Consider the following 18,762-nt stretch of genomic DNA (forward strand, 5'->3'; position numbering starts at 1 on the left):
ATTTAGCCTTGTAGACGTGTGTTCGCCTATCTTCATGTATTGTTTCCTGTTTGTTAAATACCTTCTAATTCAGTTTAAGACCAACCCTCTGATGCCATACCTTTCTAATTGTTTGATTAAAATTATGTGATTAATTGTGTCAAATGCTATAGTTCAATCCATAAACACTGCACATGTTTTACTATCTAGTGCATTGATTATTTCTTCTGTAATTTCAATTAAAGCCATCGAAGTTGAAACATTAGCTCTGTATCCATATTGGTTCTCAGCGAGTATTCTATTTTTGTTTGTGAAACTATCTAATCTGTTATTGAACAGTTTTTTAATGATTTTTAGAATTGTGGAAGTAAGGAAAATTGTGAAGTGGTGTTTTTTTGTTTTTTGTTGTTGTTTTGCCCAGCTGTGGATTTCAGATCAGGGGAAGGTCGTTGTGGTTTTAGCAGCTCTTCAAGGCACTTGTGATAAATTGATTGATTTCAAATGAAGACACTGTTTTAATTAAAGAGCTCCAAACCGATTAAGCTTGTACATTGAGGTACAACTGCATTTTAATCCAGTTATTCCCTTCAACAACATAACATTTATGCTCAATAGAATCCCTAATATTGGATATAGACAACATACAAACCCTTTATTTATTGAATCACAAATATTGAATTTCAACGACTTAGTGTATTTGCAAACAGCTAAAATGATGTACAAAGCAAACTATAACCTGCTACCCAAGAATGTTCAACAATTCTTCTCAACAAAAAAGGGGAAACATATAACCCATCCATGGATCCATCCATCTTCTTCCGCTTTTCCGAGGTCGGGTCGTGGGGGCAGCAGCCTAAGCAGGGAAACCCAGACGTTCCTCACCCCGGCCACTTCGACCAGCTCTTCCCGGGGGAATCCCGAGGCGTTTCCAGGCCAGCTGGGAGACATAGTCTTCCCAACGTGTCCTGGGTCTTCCCCTATACTGGTCGAACGTGCCCTAAACACCTGCCGAGGGAGGCGTTCGGGTGGCATCCTGACCAGATGCCCGAACCACCTCATCTAGCTCCTCTCGATGTGGAGGAACAGCGACTTTACTTTGAGCTCCCCCTGGATGGCAGAGCTTCTCACCCTATCTCTAAGGGAAAGCCCTGCCACCCGGCGGAGGAAACTCATTTCGGCTGCTTGTACCTGTGATCTTGTCCTTTCGGTCATAACCCAACGCTCATGACCATAGGTGAGGATGGGAACGTAGATCGACCGGTAAAAATGAGAGCTTTGCCTTCCGGCTCAGCTCCTTCTTCACCACAACGGATCGATACAGCGTCCGCATTACAGGCGGTGCGGACCGATCCGCCTGTCGATCTTACGATCCACTCTTCCCTCACTCGGGAACAAGACTCTGAGGTACTTGAACTCCTCCACTTGGGGCAGGGTCTCCTCCCCAACCCATAGATGGTACTCCACCGTTTTCCGGGCGAGAACCATGGACTCAGATTTGGAGGTGCTGATTCCCATCACAGTCACTTCACACTCGGTTGCGAACCGATCGTGAGAGCTGAAGATCCTGGCCAGATGAAGTCATCAGGACCACATCATCTGCAAAAAGCAGAGACCTAATCCTGCAGCCACCTACAGCCACCAAACCGGATCCCCTCAACACCCTGACTGCGCCTAGAAATTCTGTCCATAAAAGTTATGAACAGAATCGTTGACAAAGAGCAGCCTTGGTGGAGTCCAACCCTCACTGGAAACATGTCCGACTTAAAGCCGGCAATGCGGACCAAGCTCTGCCACAATCAGACAGGCCGTTTTAGTCACACTCTTGATGTGTGACTCAAACGAGAGAGTTGGGTCGAAGATAATACCCAGATTCTTTACCGAGTCGCCTTGTGTAATTGTTTGGTTGTCAAATGTTAAGGTGATATTAAAAAATAGGTGTCGGTGTCTAGCAGGACCGATAATCAACATTTCCGTTTTATTTGCGTTGAGTTGCAAAAAGTTAGCGGACATCCATTGTTTAATTTCACTAAGACACGCCTCCAGCTGACTACAATCCGGCGTGCTAGTCAGCTTTAGGGGCATGTAGAGTTGGGTGTCATCAGCATAACAGTGAAAGCTAACACCGTATTTGCGTATGATGTCAACTAGCGGCAGCATGTAGATGCTGAAGAGTGCAGGTCCAAGAACCGAACCCTGGGGAACTCCACACGTTACCTTAACATAGTCCGAGGTCACATTGTTATGGGAGACGCACTGCATCCTGTCAGTAAGATAAGAGTTAAACCAAGACCAGGCTAAGTCTGACATACCAATACGTGTTTTGATACGCTCTAATAAAATATTATGATTGACGGTATCGAAAGCAGCGCTGAGATCAAGAAGCAGCAACATAGATGACGAATCAAAATCCATCGTTAACAATAGATCATTAGTTATTTTTGCGAGGGCTGTCTCCGTAGAGTAATTTGCCCTGAAACCGGATTGAAAGGGTTCACGAGATTGTTAGACGCTAAGTGTTCATTTAGCTGCTGTGCAAAAATTTTTTCCAGGATTTTCGAAATAAACGGAAGGTGGGTAGTTTACCATGAGGTCAGGATCGAGGGTAGGTCTTTTGAGCAGAGGATGAATAACCGCTTTTTTGAATGCTAGGGGAACAGTGCCAGAGGAAAGTGATAAGTTTAAAATATTTAGCACTGATGGACCTAATATTACAAAAAGCTCCTTGATAAGTTTCCCAGGAAGTGGGTCAAGTAAACATGTTGTTTGTTTTATTCCATTTACACGCCGAAGCAATCTAATGTTATTTTATCAAAAAGAGAGAGACTATTTTGGAGGGCAATATCCGTATATATACAGTCGTATCTGTGTTAATAGAATCCAGTTGTAGCTGGAATAGAGAAAGTAAGCAGAACTTAATTATCATTAGTTATTAATATACTTGTTCATTATATTAATAATTAATTTTCTACCATTTGTCTTTAATAATGTTGACATATTAATAGAATGATAAATGACACAATATGTTACTGCATACGTCAGCAGACTAAATAAGGACCCTTTGTTTGTTTACTTACTACTAAAAGACAAGTTGTCTTGTGTGTTCACTATTTTATTTAAGGACAAACTTGCAATAGGAAACATATGTTTAAAGTACCCTAAGATTTTTTGTTAAAATAAAGCCAATAATGCAATTTTTGGTGGTCCCCTTTATTTACAAAAGTACCGAAAAGTATCGAAATAATCAGTGGGAGCTAAATATGGAGCACGGCGCCATGGGCACTTCACACCTGACCACTTGCGGCGCATGCGCAATGGTGTGATGGATCTCTCTCACCGTCTCCCTCTCTCTTCCTTTCTCTCCCTCTCTCCCCCCATGCTTGATAGCCAAGGAGCAGGTAGTGGAGGTTATGGGCGTGTGTGCGCGGGAGCCAAAGCCAAAAGAGGAGAAGCAGAGAGGCGGGATTGTTGTGTTTCTCGCGGAGCTTTCAGACTGAGGTGAGCGGCTCTGCACTTTGCGCCTCCTCCGAGTGCATTGGATGGATTTCTGACGAGTGGATGGGATGCCAGTTTATAGCATCGACCGAAAATTCCCTGACTCGTCCGGTAAGTGTGATGTTTTGTCCTGTACACGACACACTAGTTGATGCCATAACAGTTACTGATGTGCAACATGTACTTTTTATACCTGCCTGCTAGTCTTGTCCCGGTACCGATGTTTTAGTACCGGTACCGGTACAAAAATGTCTTTCGATACTTTTCGGTACTTTTCTAAATAAGTTGTACCACAAAAAAAAGTCATTATTGTCTTTATTTTAACAAAAAAATCTTAGGGTACATTAAATTTCTTATTGCAAGTTTGTCCTTAAATAAAATAGTGAACATACAAGACAACTTGTCTTTTAGTAGTAAGTAAACAAACAAAGGCTTCTAATTAGTCTGCTGAGGTATGCAGTAACATATTGTGTCATTTATCATTCTATTATTTTGTCAACATTATAAAAGACCAGCTGTAAAAAAATATTATTATTGTACTTGTTCATTTACTGTTAATATCTGCTTACTTTCTCTTTTAACATGTTCTATCTACACTTCTGTTAACATGTAATAATCACTTATTCTTCTGTTGATACTTTACATTAGTTTTGGATGATACCACAAATTTAGATATCGACCCGATACCAAGTAGTTACAGAATCATACATTGGTCATATTCAAAGTCCTCATGTGTCCAGGGACATATTTCCAGAGATTATAAGTGTAATATGCATTTTAAAAAAAGGTAAAATTATTTTGTGACGATAAAAAATATCGATGCAATCATAGTAGTATCGACTAAATACGCTATTGTACTTCGTATCGTTACAGTGGATGTCAGGTGAAAATCCACCCATGGCAATTGTTCAGGGTGCTAGCTTGCTAGGAAATGAATTATTAATCTACTTGTTCAGTTACTGTTAATATCTGCTTACTTTCTCTTTTAACATGTTCTATCTACACTTCTGTTAAAATGTAATAATCACTTATTCTTCTGTTGTTTGGATACTTTGCATTAGTTTTGGATGATACCATAAATTTGGGTATCAATCCGATACCAAGTCGTTACAGGATCATACATTGGTCATATTCAAAGTCCTCATGTGTCCAGGGACATATTTACTGAGTTTATAAACATAAAATACATTTTTTAAAAAGGAAAAAAGATTTTGTGACAATGAAAAATATCGATGTAATCATAGTAGTATCGACTAGATACGCTATTGTACTTGGTATCATTACAGTGGATGTCAGGTGTAAAATTATCCACAGCGTTTCTTTACATTGTGATGCCAGGTGAGCTACGGTGTGTAGTCAAGCATGTTTAGCTATTCCTCGTCCTGCAGGGATGATACTTGTAAGAAACGCACTTTATTTGTCGCCAGGTAAGTGATTTAGAAGTAGCTAAAACACTGCCGACTGCAGATGGACGTTCGCCGCTAGCTAGCTAGCCCTGTCTTAAAGCACCTCTTCCTGAGAGCGTTTCAGTGTTATAACTTCACCTTTTTCTTTATTTTTTAAGCCAAATGCGTTCTTTCTCCCTTTTCTGTCTGCAGACTGTGTCTGCTTGTAAGTACTTTGTGATTGTGCGCTGCTGAACATGCTCCCCTGCTCGTAAACCAGTCATGCGCCGTCATGACTGTACTATACTTTTCAAACAGAGTATAGTACCGTTTTGATTAATTAGTACCGCAATTCCACACCAGTACCGGTATACCGTACAACCCTACTGCCTGCATTGGTTTACTTAATTGTATTGAATTAACAAATGTTAATTTGTTATGATCAAAATGATCTTCTAATGCAGTGTGTACATTTTAGAGGCTGCAAAAACTTGGATGTGCTTTAAAAATAAGTATGCATCATTGATCTTCAGATGAGATTATAGCTGTAAGGAATGCAAGAACATATTAAAAGTTTTAGTCAAGTGCAACAGTTTTCAAACGCGAGTTAAGACTTCAGTGGAGGCGCAGCAGCTTGAGAACAATATGTTTCTAAACCAACTCCCAACGGTTAGTTGTACAGTTTTAAATTAAAATTATCCAAAAACTGAGATTGATAACTGCACTTTCATCGACTCACTCTGGTTTAAATACGAACATGAAAACAAAAGACATTAACGTCTTTCCCCATTTAAAAAACAACATACCCTCTAACTAAGTAGTTATGTTAAAATTGCAAATTAAGTGATTTTTAGAGAGTGGAAAACACAAAAAAACAACAAATTAGGCTCCAGCAAATTTGTTTTTCGTAGCAGTAGGCCAGACCTGGGCAAATTAAGGCCCGGGGGTCGCATGCAGCCCGTTAAGCTTTTCGATCTGGCCCGCCGGACCATCCCAAATATTTTTTTTAGATTTTTAGGATGGAAACTGTAGCTGCCATTATGATGTGCAGTGATGTTTTCAAATGACCGTAAGTCTTGAACTATACAAAGTATTTCAATGGTTGCAATATGCGCTTTTGCATGATATGCTAGTTACTATGGTCATTTAATTAGTTACCACGGTAAACTAATTAGTTACTATGGTAATCTAAGTCACAGCAGCTCAGACGACGCACTAAGCAATGTGGGTGGGGAGCGTTTCCACAGAATGTCAGCCTGAAATGAAAAAACAAAAACAGTATAGTCATTTGTGAAAAAACAAAAAAACTAACAAAAACAATTAAAAGATAAGTTGGAAAAAAAAATGGTGTGAACTAGGGCTGGGCGCTATGGCCTTTTTTAAATATCTCAATATTTTTAGGCCATATTGCGATACACGATATACATCTCGATATTTTGCCTTAGTCTTGAATGAACACTTGATGCATATAATCACAGCAGTATGATGACTCTATGTGTCTACATTAAAACATTCCTGTTCATACTGCATTAATATATGCTCATTTTAAACTTTCATGCAGAGAGGGAAATCACAACTAAGTCAATTGACCAAAACTGTATTTATTAATTAAACAGTTATTAAGCACTGGCACAAACATTCATGTCATTTCAAAATAGGGATGTCCCGATCCGATCCAAATATTTGCCAAAAAATGCGTGTCGGCAAGGCATGGGAAAATGCCGATCCAGATCCAGTTTAAAAGAAAAACTCCGGTCCGTGTTTTTCAACGCACCGATTTAAATAATACATTCCACTTTTCTGCTGCTTCCTAATTTCCGTTCCGCATTTTCCAGCACACCTTCAACACATCCACAGGTCTGTGGATTCTCACACAGTTGCTTTTAGCTGCTGGCATTACACGACAGGCTCTTCTCACTCTTTCCTGTGTCTCCCTCTCACAGACAGCAAGCGCACCTTCTTACACACGTCACATACTGTCACGTCATACGTCACAGTATGCTACCTCTCCCAGCAGAGAGGTAGCAGCATGGCTAGCGTTATGGCTAACGCTAGCTGTGATGCTAGCACAGCCGTGCGAGCAACGTTCCCTCTAAGGTGCGCGCCTGTGCAATTGCGCACTGCTCAAGCGTCCTCTGCGCACGGCAAATCTATGCCACGCACAAAATCAAATAAAAAAATAAGTGCATAACAATTTTCGACACACGGACACGACAGAGAAAACAGTTTTCGTCATCATTGTTCAAATATTGTAACGTCTGTCGAGACGCTTATCTCCATTCGGTGCCACACGTCCACACCATCAAAATGCCGAGGCAAACATTTCCACATCAACACCGTATGAAAAAAATAGTTATTTTTTGAATTGTGATTTCCTTCTCTGCATGAAAGTTTAAAAGGAGCATATATTAATGCAGTATGAAGAAGAATGTTTTAATGTAGACACATAGAATCATCATACTGCTGTGATTATATGCATCAAGTCTTCATTCAAGGCTACAACATCGGTATCGGATCGGAAGTGCAAAAACCTGGATCGGGACATCCCTATTTCAAAACCGAAAGTGCAAGATTGTCAGAGACATTTTAAAACAAGCTATTAGTGCACTTTTGTGCATGATGTCACTAAGATGACAAATCAAAACAACACTAAATTAAAGTGCACTTTTTGTACAGAACGCCACTACAATAGTTTAAAACAAATAAAGTGCACTTTTGTGCATGATGTCACACAAGATATTTCAATAACTGTCAAATAAAAATGACCTGCATAATAGGGAATCAAATAGTGTACGTCCTTCGCTATGTGGTAGGTTCCGGCGGACGTTATCTCCTTATGTCGTTTTTTTTCTTCATACGGTGTTGATGTGGAAATGGTTGCCTCGACATTTTGTTGGTGTGGCACCGAATGGAGATGTTGACATGCGGAGTAAGTACTCTTCATTTTCTAGAAGGTGACTTTTCAAATGATGCTACAAATTAGCAGTAATGATACTTTTTGTAGCAAAGCTTTTGCTCCACACTTGACAAATGACGGTTGTCTGTTTGACATATTCCCACTTGATGCCAAACCACCGCCAGACGATGGACCCCATACTGTTTTTCTTGGGAATTAATTCTTCCTTAATTTGTTACCAGAGTCGCACATTCTTTTTTTCGTATTACCACTCGCACCACAGCTAACGTAACCCATGCTGCTACCTCTCTGCTGCGCGAGGGCGTATATGTATGTGACGTATGACGTGACAGTATGTGACGTATGTAAGAAGGTGCGCTTGTTTATGTCTCTGTGAGAAGGAGAGACGAGCAAGTGTGTAATAAGGCTGCAGCTAACGATTATTTTTCTATCGATTAATCTATAGATTATTTTTTTCGATTAATCGGTTAATCTATAGATTATTTTTTTCGATTAATCTATAGATTATTTTTCCTTTTACCGATTCTTTTTTTTATTTAAAATGAAGATGAAAAAATAAATGTTGGCCAGTTTTTTCAAAAGGAATGACTTTTATTTACAAAAAAAAAAGTATGGCCACTCAGTCAACATTGACAACAACATGACAAAATATTCTGTAACAATGTAAACATTTAAAACTTTTAACATTTAACAAAATTAAAAGTAGCTTATTTGCTTTTTAATGTGCAAATATAAAAGTAAACATCCAGTGCAAATCTTAATATTCTGCAATAGTATAAGCATTTCTGAAGTAAAAGTATTGCTTATTTTGCTTTAAAATGTGCAAAAATAAAGATAAACATCCAATACAAAAAAGTGCAAAACGAAATATTCTGTAACAGTGTAAACATTTCAACAAAAGTAAAAGTATTGCTTATTTTGCTTAATAACACAACAATGATATCATGATTAAAGTGAAAGTTAATTGTTCGTTTGTACATAGTATATGTAACTGTTAATGTTGTAAAAGGTATTTGCACAACTAATTAACGTTAGCGTTAAAGAGGAGTGCGTCTTTGTAAACACTGAACAGGCATGCCAAACGCGCCTCTCAGAGCGAAACAGTGTTTTAGTTTATGAATTTACAACGCAGATACAAATGACACATTCATGATTTTGTGTAATGATGACAACGTATACTCACGCGGACGATTGACTAGTTGATGGTGATGGCAAGAACGCTGTCGGGTGTTTTCTTTTCAAATGTTCGTTCATAGCCGTTGTGCTGCTATGATAGGCCATTTCCGCTCGACACAGTACAACAACTGTCAAGTGTTTTGCTTTTTTCGCTGTGCTTATCCCACACTTGAAGGGATGTACCAATGCTGAATGTGGCTTCTGGATTTCACTCAAAAGACCAGACAGTAGTTACTTTTTCCTTTTATTTTCCTTTAGTTTGCAACAGTTTTTCCAACGAAGAAACAGCTTCTTTTTTCTTCTTTAGTCTTTTTAGCAGTCTTTAGCAGTGTTAGTAGACTTTAGTTTCTTTAGCTGTCATTAGCTGTCTTTAGTAGCCTTTAGCTTCTTTAGTAGGTGAAAAACCTTTAAGGACAAAACACCACAAGATTAACATGCTGTAAAAAAAATCAATCAATTATCAATCCCATAATTTACAATTATTAATTAGGCTATCAAACTCTTAACCATTAAACAAGTGCAAGAAAATGGACACATCTTTTCCCTTTAAGTTAAAACAGATTTTAAATAAATTGTCTCAACATAAATGCACCAAGATACATATAAAATACATTTAAACCCAGAAACACAATAGATAAATGCAACAGAAAACCCAATATGCAAATACATAAATACCTAACCAATTAACCACCTATTTAGATACATATTTAAAATCCATATTCAATATAAATATATTATTAATTTAGCAGTGAAACACTCAATCTTAAACGCTGTCTACTGGTAGAAAAATGCCCCTTTTTCTATGCCCTCACCAGCAGCCAACACAGTTAAATCCAACACTTTAAATTGAGCGACTTCACCCTCCTGATGAAGCAAACTGCTCCAACATTTATCAAACTAAGCAAAGAATATCAACACTAAACAACAGTTGCATAACACACTGTGTGTATTTAGCCTCCAGACTAAGCACGCTACATGCACCCCCCCCCCCCCCCCCCCCACCCCGCAATCTCACCAGCGCAACAGGTGCGCCACACCCACGAAGAGAAATATTAAATCTTACATACTTTTGGCACAACTCTGGGTTATCTGTAATGAACTAAACCTTTTTCCACTCTGCGCTGGCGTCTTTTGTACTCCTTGATTTGACAAAGCTGTCTAATTACTGGGCTCGCGCACCAGCAGATGAGACGGGAGCGTGCCGCGTTATACCTGCGCGTGAACGTAAACTGATCGGTTCTGATCATATAAGCCGACTGGCCGAAATAATGCCGAATTATATACATTTCCTGGGATTGCCTAGGTGAATAGGGATGCGGATGTGCTCTAAGATAAAATATAATTTTGGGGTTTGGCTGGTTGCTAAACAGCCACGGTGTGAGCTCGCGCGTCAGCTGACGAGACAACTGTTCACCGCTACAACATTATTAGGCAGTTTATTGAAATACTCCCACACTTTTGACGACTTTTGGCGTGCTTTTTTCCCCTCGCTCGCACCGCTCGCATCATCTGCTTTGCGCTCCGCCATGACGGCAGTGTGACGTAAATATGCGACGCGTCGAAACATAAAAACCGCGTCGACGTATTTACGTAACCGATGACGTCGACTACGTCGACGCGTCGTTTCAGCCTTAGTGTGTAATGCCTGCAGCTAAAAGCAACTGCGTGAGAACGTATACTCGAATATCACAATATAGTCATTTTCTATATCGCACAGAGACAAAACCGCGATATATCGAGTATATCGATATATCGCCCAGCCCTAGTGTGAACGCATTGATTGGCCGGAAATTTTAATACACCGACATAACTTCCGCATAGCCCTTGCAATAAAGCACACATGATGACAGATATTAAAAAGGTTAAAAGTGCAATTTTTAATCAGTGTTGATGATGTGCGTTTATTACAAAAAATAATGAAGTTTCGGCAAGCAGAATGTTAGTTATTTCAACTATTATCCCTAAAATACACATTGAGGCTATAAAGTGTGTTTTATACGATTACTTGATAATCAATAGATTAATATTAATATAGTAATCGATTACTAAAACATTCGACAGCTGCAGCTCGAAAAAAAAGCTTATAAAATTAGCTTCAATTACTTTGGCTTTATTTGATCCCAGTACCAAGTCTTTCTGTGCCAAGGAAACCAATGTGTAAGGATGGGGAATTATGTCATTATATTCTTATCAGTGACGGAGCAGGAAGCAGCAAGGAATAAGTTTGTGGTAATATTTCACATGTAGCGCTCTGTTCATGTATTGACTTTTTTAATGCTTTTTTTTATATGCAAAACAGGGCCCACACGGTTCACGGGACCTTATACACATTGCGTGATCTGCATTTAGGGCGGGTCGGCCCTGATGGCCTAAAAAAGTGAACAATTGAAAATAGGAAATATTTTTTTTCCCATTTTTGTCGAAATGTTGTCAGCAGTCGTCTGTTAAAATGGAAACTTGCATATTGAGTGTTCAGCCTGGTGGTACATCACTGTCAAACCGACATTACTATGTATTATGTTTTAAAAATGTCTGTAATTCTGTATGTGACATATTTAAAAAATACTCAATGTCGCTGTTGTGTAAACATACCATACTACTTCTTTTATTGTCATGCTATGGACTGTATACTACAGTGACAACAATGAGTGCACCTGTAACATTTCAGCAACCATTTGTAATATTGTATATCTACTCAGGAGACAATACTATAGACCAGTTGTCCTCAAACTACGGCCCGCTAACCGAATCCGGCCTGCCAATGTACAAAATCCGGCCCGCGGGAAATCCCAAGATTAAAAAAATATACATATATATTTAATTTTTAAATCTGTCCTTTCTAATCCATTTTCTACTGCTTGTTACTCTCGGTGTCTCCTAGCCGCTCAGGCTAGGAGACACCGACATATATATATATATATATATATATATATATATATATATATATATATATACATATATATATATATATATATATATATATACACATATATACATATATACACATATATATACATACACATATATATACATACACATATATATACATATATATACATACACATATATATACATACACATATATATATATATATATATATATATATATATATATATATATATATATATATATATATATATATATATATATATATACATATATACACATATATATACATACACATATATATATATATATATATATATATATATATTCGTTCGGAGGTGTACCGAACGAGTATACATGCAAGCAGCGACCGGGCTAGGACAACATGTAAAAGTCAGAGCTGGAAGACCCTCCTTCCTCGTTAAGATCTCCCGTTTGGGAACACTTTGGCTGCGCAATACAACAATGGAGGACGGAGGTTTGCCGACATTGTTCAGCAGCTGCCTCCGACAACACGTCAAACATGTGTTGTACCTTTCCTGCTTCCGGCTCCCAGACCATAGCCGAGGAGCACAGGGGAGACACTCCTCCAGGGCCGATGTATTCTCGGGGGCAACACCCTTCACTCTACCCGGCAGTGGGTCTCCACAGCTCCGGACTCCAGGGTAAATGACGAGTCCGGCGATTAGTTGCAAATTGTGGCTTTATTGAGGTCTTGCACACAGCCAATCCAACAAAACACTAGCCACTCCCCGCACTCTACCGTTCCCTCACCTCGCTCGCCCACACACTCACCTCACATGCTGTCACATATTAAAGGGCCACACACACATACGCTACTCTCATAACACATGCTAACCCATTTGAAGCGTCACCACCGCATTCAAGCAGCCTCTCCTTGGCGAGTCAGGCAGGGCTAAAGCAATAACAAATGTTTTTATAGCAGCAGATATAAGTCCATATTGCATTAAAAACTAGATTTTGACCCACTTCTATTGTGGAAGAACAATGAGCCCATATATCCTCTTACTGCCAAGTTATCCAGGCTGGGGGGGAAAAGAAAAGTTAATCTGAGGCTGAGTTGACTTGAAACTGTTTAATGTTGCACTTTTTGTATGTAGAAGAAAAGTTTTGTCATTTTATTTAATCTGAGCAACAACTTGAGGCAGTTTAATGTTGATTAACGTGGGCCCCGACTTAAATAAGTTGAAAAACTTATTGGGGTGTTACCATTTAGTGGTCAATTGTACAGAATATGTACTGTACTGTGCAATCTACTAATAAAAGTCTCAATCAATCAATCGATCAAAAAAGCACTTTATATGTAGAAATGTGTTATTGAGAAACCATTCTGAGCCTTATCTTATATAGTTTTTATTTTATATATGTTGACCACATTAACCCTGGCAATGGACCCTGTGTGTATATGTATGTTATGCCATTGTTTACATATGTGATATATATATATATATATATATATATATATATATATATATATATATATACATATATATATGTATGTATGTATGTATGTATGTACGATATATACATAAATACACTATATGTATGTATGCGTATCTATATATATATATATATATATATATATATATACATATATATATATATATATATATATATATATATATATATATATATATGTGTGTGTATATATATATATATATATATATATAATATATATATATATATATATATATATATATATATATATATATATATATATATATATATATATATTAGGGGTGTGGGGAAAAATCGATTGGAATTCAAATCGTGATTCTCACGTGCGATTCAAAATCGATTCTCATTTTTAAAAAATCGATTTTTTTAAATTTTGATTCATTTTAATTTTTTATTTATTTATTTATTTTTTTTAATTAATCAATCCAACAAAACAATACACAGCAATACCATAACAATGCAATCCAAATAAAAACCAAACCAGATCCAGCAACACTCAGAACAGCAATAAACAGAGCAATTGAGAGGACACACAAACACGACACAGAACAAACCAAAAGTAGTGAAACAAAAATGAATATTATCAACAACAGTATCAATATTAGTTACAATTTCAACACAGCAGTGATTAAAAATCCCTCATTGACATTATCATTAGACATTTATGAAAAAAAAATAAATGAATAGTGTCACAGTGGCATACACTTGCATCGCATCTCATAAGCTTGACAACACACTGTGTCCAATATTTTCCACAAAGATAAAATAAGGCATATTTTTGGTTCATTTAATAGTTAAAACAAATTTAAATTTTTGCAATCAGTTGATAAAACATTGTCCTTTACAATTATAAAAGCTTTTTACAAAAATCTACTACTCTGCTTGCATGTCAGCAGACTGGGGTAGATCCTGCTGAAATCCTATGTATTGAATGAATATAGAATCCTTTTGAATCGGGAAAAAATCGTTTTTGAATCGAGAATCGTGTTGAATTGAAAAAAAAAATCGATTTTGAATCGAATCGTGACCCCAAGAATCGATATTGAATTGAATCGTGGGACACCCAAAGATTCACAGCCCTCCATCCATCCATCCATCCATCTTCTTCCGCTTATCCGAGGTCGGGTCGCGGGGGCAGCAGCCTAAGCAGGGAAGCCCAGACTTCCCTCTCCCCAGCCACTTCGTCCAGCTCCTCCCGGTGGATCCCGAGGCGTTCCCAGGCCAGCCGGGAGACATAGTCTTCCCAACGTGTCCTGGGTCTTCCCCGTGGCCTCCTACCGGTCGGACGTGCCCGAAACACCTCCCGAGGGAGGCGTTCGGGTGGCATCCTGACCAGATGCCCGAACCACCTCATCTGGCTCCTCTCGATATGGAGGAGCAGCGGCTTTACTTTGAGCTCCCCCCGGATGGCAGAGCTTCTCACCCTATCTCTAAGGGAGAGCCCCGCCACCCGGCGGAGGAAACTCATTTCGGCCGCTTGTACCCGTGATCTTGTCCTTTCGGTCATGACCCAAAGCTCATGACCATAGGTGAGGATGGGAACGTAGATCGACCGGTAAATCGAGAGCTTTGCCTTCTGGCTCAGCTCCTTCTTCACCACAACGGATCGATACAGCGTCCGCATTACTGAAGATGCCGCACCGATCCGCCTGTCGATCTCACGATCCACTCTTCCCTCACTCGTGAACAAGACTCCGAGGTACTTGAACTCCTCCACTTGGGGCAAGATCTCCTCCCCAACCCGGAGATGGCACTCCACCCTTTTCCGGGCGAGAACCATGGACTCGGATTTGGAGGTGCTGATTCTCATCCCAGTCGCTTCACACTCGGCTGCGAACCGATCCAGTGAGAGCTGAAGATCTTGGCCAGATGAAGCCATCAGGACCACATCATCTGCAAAAAGCAGAGACCTAATCCTGCAGCCACCAAACCAGATACCCTCAACGCCCTGACTGCGCCTAGAAATTCTGTCCATAAAGGTTATGAACAGAATCGGTGACAAAGGGCAGCCCTGGCGGAGTCCAACCCTCACTGGAAACGTGTCCGACTTACTGCCGGCAATGCGGACCAAGCTCTGACACCGATTATACAGGGAGCGAACCGCCACAATAAGACAGTCCGTTACCCCATACTCTCTGAGCACTCCCCACAGGACTTCCCGGGGTACACGGTCGAATGCCTTCTCCAAGTCCACAAAGCACATGTAGACTGGTTGGGCAAACTCCCATGCACCCTCAAGGACCCTGCCGAGAGTATAGAGCTGGTCCACAGTTCCACGACCAGGACGAAAACCACACTGTTCCTCCTGAATCCGAGGTTCGACTATCCGGCGTAGCCTCCTCTCCAGTACACCTGAATAGACCTTACCGGGAAGGCTGAGGAGTGTGATCCCACGATAGTTGGAACACACCCTCCGGTTCCCCTTCTTAAAGAGAGGAACCACCACCCCGGTCTGCCAATCCAGAGGTACCGCCCCCGATGTCCACGCGATGTTGCAGAGTCTTGTCAACCAAGACAGCCCCACAACATCCAGAGCTTTAAGGAACTCCGGGCGGATCTCATCCACCCCCGGGGCCTTGCCACCGAGGAGCTTTTTAACTACCTCGGCAACCTCAGCCCCAGAAATAGGAGAGCCCACCACAGATTCCCCAGGCCCTGCTTCCTCATAGGAAGACGTGCTGGTAGGATTGAGGAGGTCTTCGAAGTATTCTCTCCACCGATCCACAACATCCGCAGTCGAGGTCAACAGAGCACCATCCCCACCATACACGGTGTTGACACTGCACTGCTTCCCCTTCCTGAGGCGGCGGATGGTGGTCCAGAATTGCTTCGAAGCCGTCCGGAAGTCTTTTTCCATGGCCTCACCGAACTCCTCCCATGTCCGAGTTTTTGCCTCCGCGACCGCTGAAGCCGCACACCGCTTGGCCTGTCGGTACCTGTCTGCTGCGTCAGGAGTCCCATGAGCCAAAAGAACCCGATAGGACTCCTTCTTCAGCTTGACGGCATCCCTCACCGCCGGTGTCCACCAACGGGTTCTAGGATTACCGCCACGACAGGCACCAACTACCCTGCGGCCACAGCTCCAATCGGCCGCCCCGACAACAGAGGTACGGAACATCGTCCACTCGGACTCAATGTCCAGCGCCTCCCTCGTGACATGTTCAAAGTTCTTCCGGAGGTGGGAATTGAAACTCTCTCTGACAGGAGACTCTGCTAGACGTTCCCAGCAAACCCTCACAATGCGTTTGGGCCTGCCAGGTCTGTCCGGCATCCTCCCCCACCATCGCAGCCAACTCACCACCAGGTGGTGATCGGTAGAAAGCTCCGCCCCTCTCTTCACCCGAGTGTCCAAAACATGAGGCCGCAAATCCGATGACACAACTACAAAGTCGATCATGGAACTGCGGCCTAGGGTGTCCTGGTGCCAAGTGCACATATGGACACCCTTATGTTTGAACATGGTGTTTGTTATTGACAATCCGTGACGAGCACAAAAGTCCAATAACAAAACACCACTCGGGTTCAGATCCGGGCGGCCATTCTTCCCAATCACGCCTCTCCAGGTTTCACTGTCGTTGCCAACATGAGCGTTGAAGTCCCCCAGTAGAACGAGGGAATCACCCGGGGGAGCACTCTCCAGTACTCCCTCGAGTGAATCCAAAAAGGGTGGGTAATCTGAACTGCCGTTGGGCGCGTAAGCGCAAACAACAGTCAGGACCCGTCCCCCCACCCGAAGGCGGAGGGAGGCTACCCTCTCGTCCACCGGGTTGAACTCCAACGTGCAGGCTTTGAGCCGAGGGGAAACAAGAATTGCCACCCCAGCCCGTCGCCTCTCATTGCTGGCAACGCCAGAGTGGAAGAGAGTCCAGCCCCTGTCAAGAGAACTGGTTCCAGAGCCCTTGCTGTGCGTCGAAGTGAGTCCGACTATATCTAGCCGGAACTTCTCCACCTCACGCACTAGCTCAGGCTCCTTCCCCCCCAGCGAGGTGACGTTCCACGTCCCAAGAGCTAGCTTCTGTAGCCGAGGATCGGACCGCCAAGTGCCCTGCCTTCGGCTTCCGCCCAGCTCACATCGCACCCGACCTCTAGATTCACAGCCCTAATATATATATATATATATATATATATATATATATATATATACACACAGCCCGAATGTTGTCTGTCTATCTGCGTTGGCCCTGTGATGAGGTGGCGACTTGTCCAGGGTGTACCCCGCCTTCCGTCGGAATGCAGCTGTGATAGGCTCCAGCACCCCCCACGACCCCGAGAGGGACAAGCGGTAGAAAATGGATGGATGGATGGACAAGTGGGTAACTAGGCAGTTTTTCAACTTAAGAATTCCAAAGACACATCCTAGATGAAGCGTACAATACCACAACAGAGACCCCACACTGTTGAACAACTTAAGCTGTATATCAAGCAACAATGGGAAAGAATTCCACCTGAAAAGCTTAAAAAATTGTTCTCCTCAGTTCCCAAACGTTTACTGAGTGTTGTTAAAAGGAAAGGCCATGTAACACAAAAAATGCCCCTGTGCCAACTTTTTTGCAATGTGTTGCTGCCATTAAATTCTAAGTAAATGATTAGTTGCAAAAAAAAGTTTCTCAGTTTGAACATTAAGTAACTTGTCTTTGCAGTCTATTTAATTGAAAATAGGTTGAAAAGGATTTGCAAATCTTTGTATTCTGTTTTTATTTACGATTTGTAGAAGCTCTACACTGACTGCTCTAAGTTATATCCCATATTTGTTTCAATGGTATTAACCCTTGAGAAAAAGATCAAAATTGTTGCTAAGATATGAGTGGTGGAGTCACTATTGTGCATACGGGAACTTCAATCTCCACATTACACAACACACACACTATAAGTGACATAGTGACAAACTGGAGCAACTTTCAAGTTAAGCATCAGCTGAAAGGGACAAGCGGTAGAAAATGGATGGATGGATGGATGTTCCACAAAGTAAAAAAAACATTTTACTTCACATTCTGTCATCTCTGCAGTAAGTAGTCGTCATTTGGATGTGACAATGTATGCAGATTGGCGAAGGAGGTCTTCCCATTAGTGAGTAGCTAACAAGCCACATGTTCCACAGAAGGTGTTATTTCAAGTTAAACTAGGCCACATTCCTGTGCCTATTATAACACTTCAATTAAGTACATGACATGTTCATGGCTCACATGGATGTGAGTTGTAAAACACTGTGTGTGTGTGTGTGTGTGTGTGTGTGTGTGTGTGTGTGTTGGTGGGGCAATATAAGGGTGTTTTTCAGGTGTCGTGGTGAATGATGGGTTTAATTTTCAAAGGGTTGCTCAAATCCCAAGAGACACGGGGTGTGATTTTGTTTTAGATATTCTTGGGACAGACAGAGAGTGGACACTTTGAGGCTGATCTACTAAAGGTTTGAGTGTACTAAAACACATGCAAACTTGATAGCTCACGCA

The 18,762-nt window shown here is 41.1% G+C and overlaps 1 protein-coding gene across 3 annotated transcripts in view; it reads left to right on the plus strand.

Moving 5' to 3' along the window:
- The first annotated feature begins 3,414 nt into the window (after nt 1–3,414).
- LOC133614276 (neprilysin-like) overlaps nt 3,415–18,762 on the plus strand; it is a 160,844-nt gene continuing 145,496 nt past the window's right edge. For all 3 annotated transcript variants that reach the window (XM_061972119.1, XM_061972121.1, XM_061972120.1), the window contains exon 1: nt 3,415–3,582. In XM_061972119.1, the coding sequence (XP_061828103.1) occupies nt 3,540–3,582 (43 nt within the window). In that variant the 5' untranslated portion in view covers nt 3,415–3,539. The remainder of the gene's footprint in view (nt 3,583–18,762) is intronic.

This window comes from Nerophis lumbriciformis, linkage group LG17, assembly GCF_033978685.3.
Source record: "Nerophis lumbriciformis linkage group LG17, RoL_Nlum_v2.1, whole genome shotgun sequence".
Classification (NCBI taxonomy): domain Eukaryota; kingdom Metazoa; phylum Chordata; class Actinopteri; order Syngnathiformes; family Syngnathidae; genus Nerophis; species Nerophis lumbriciformis.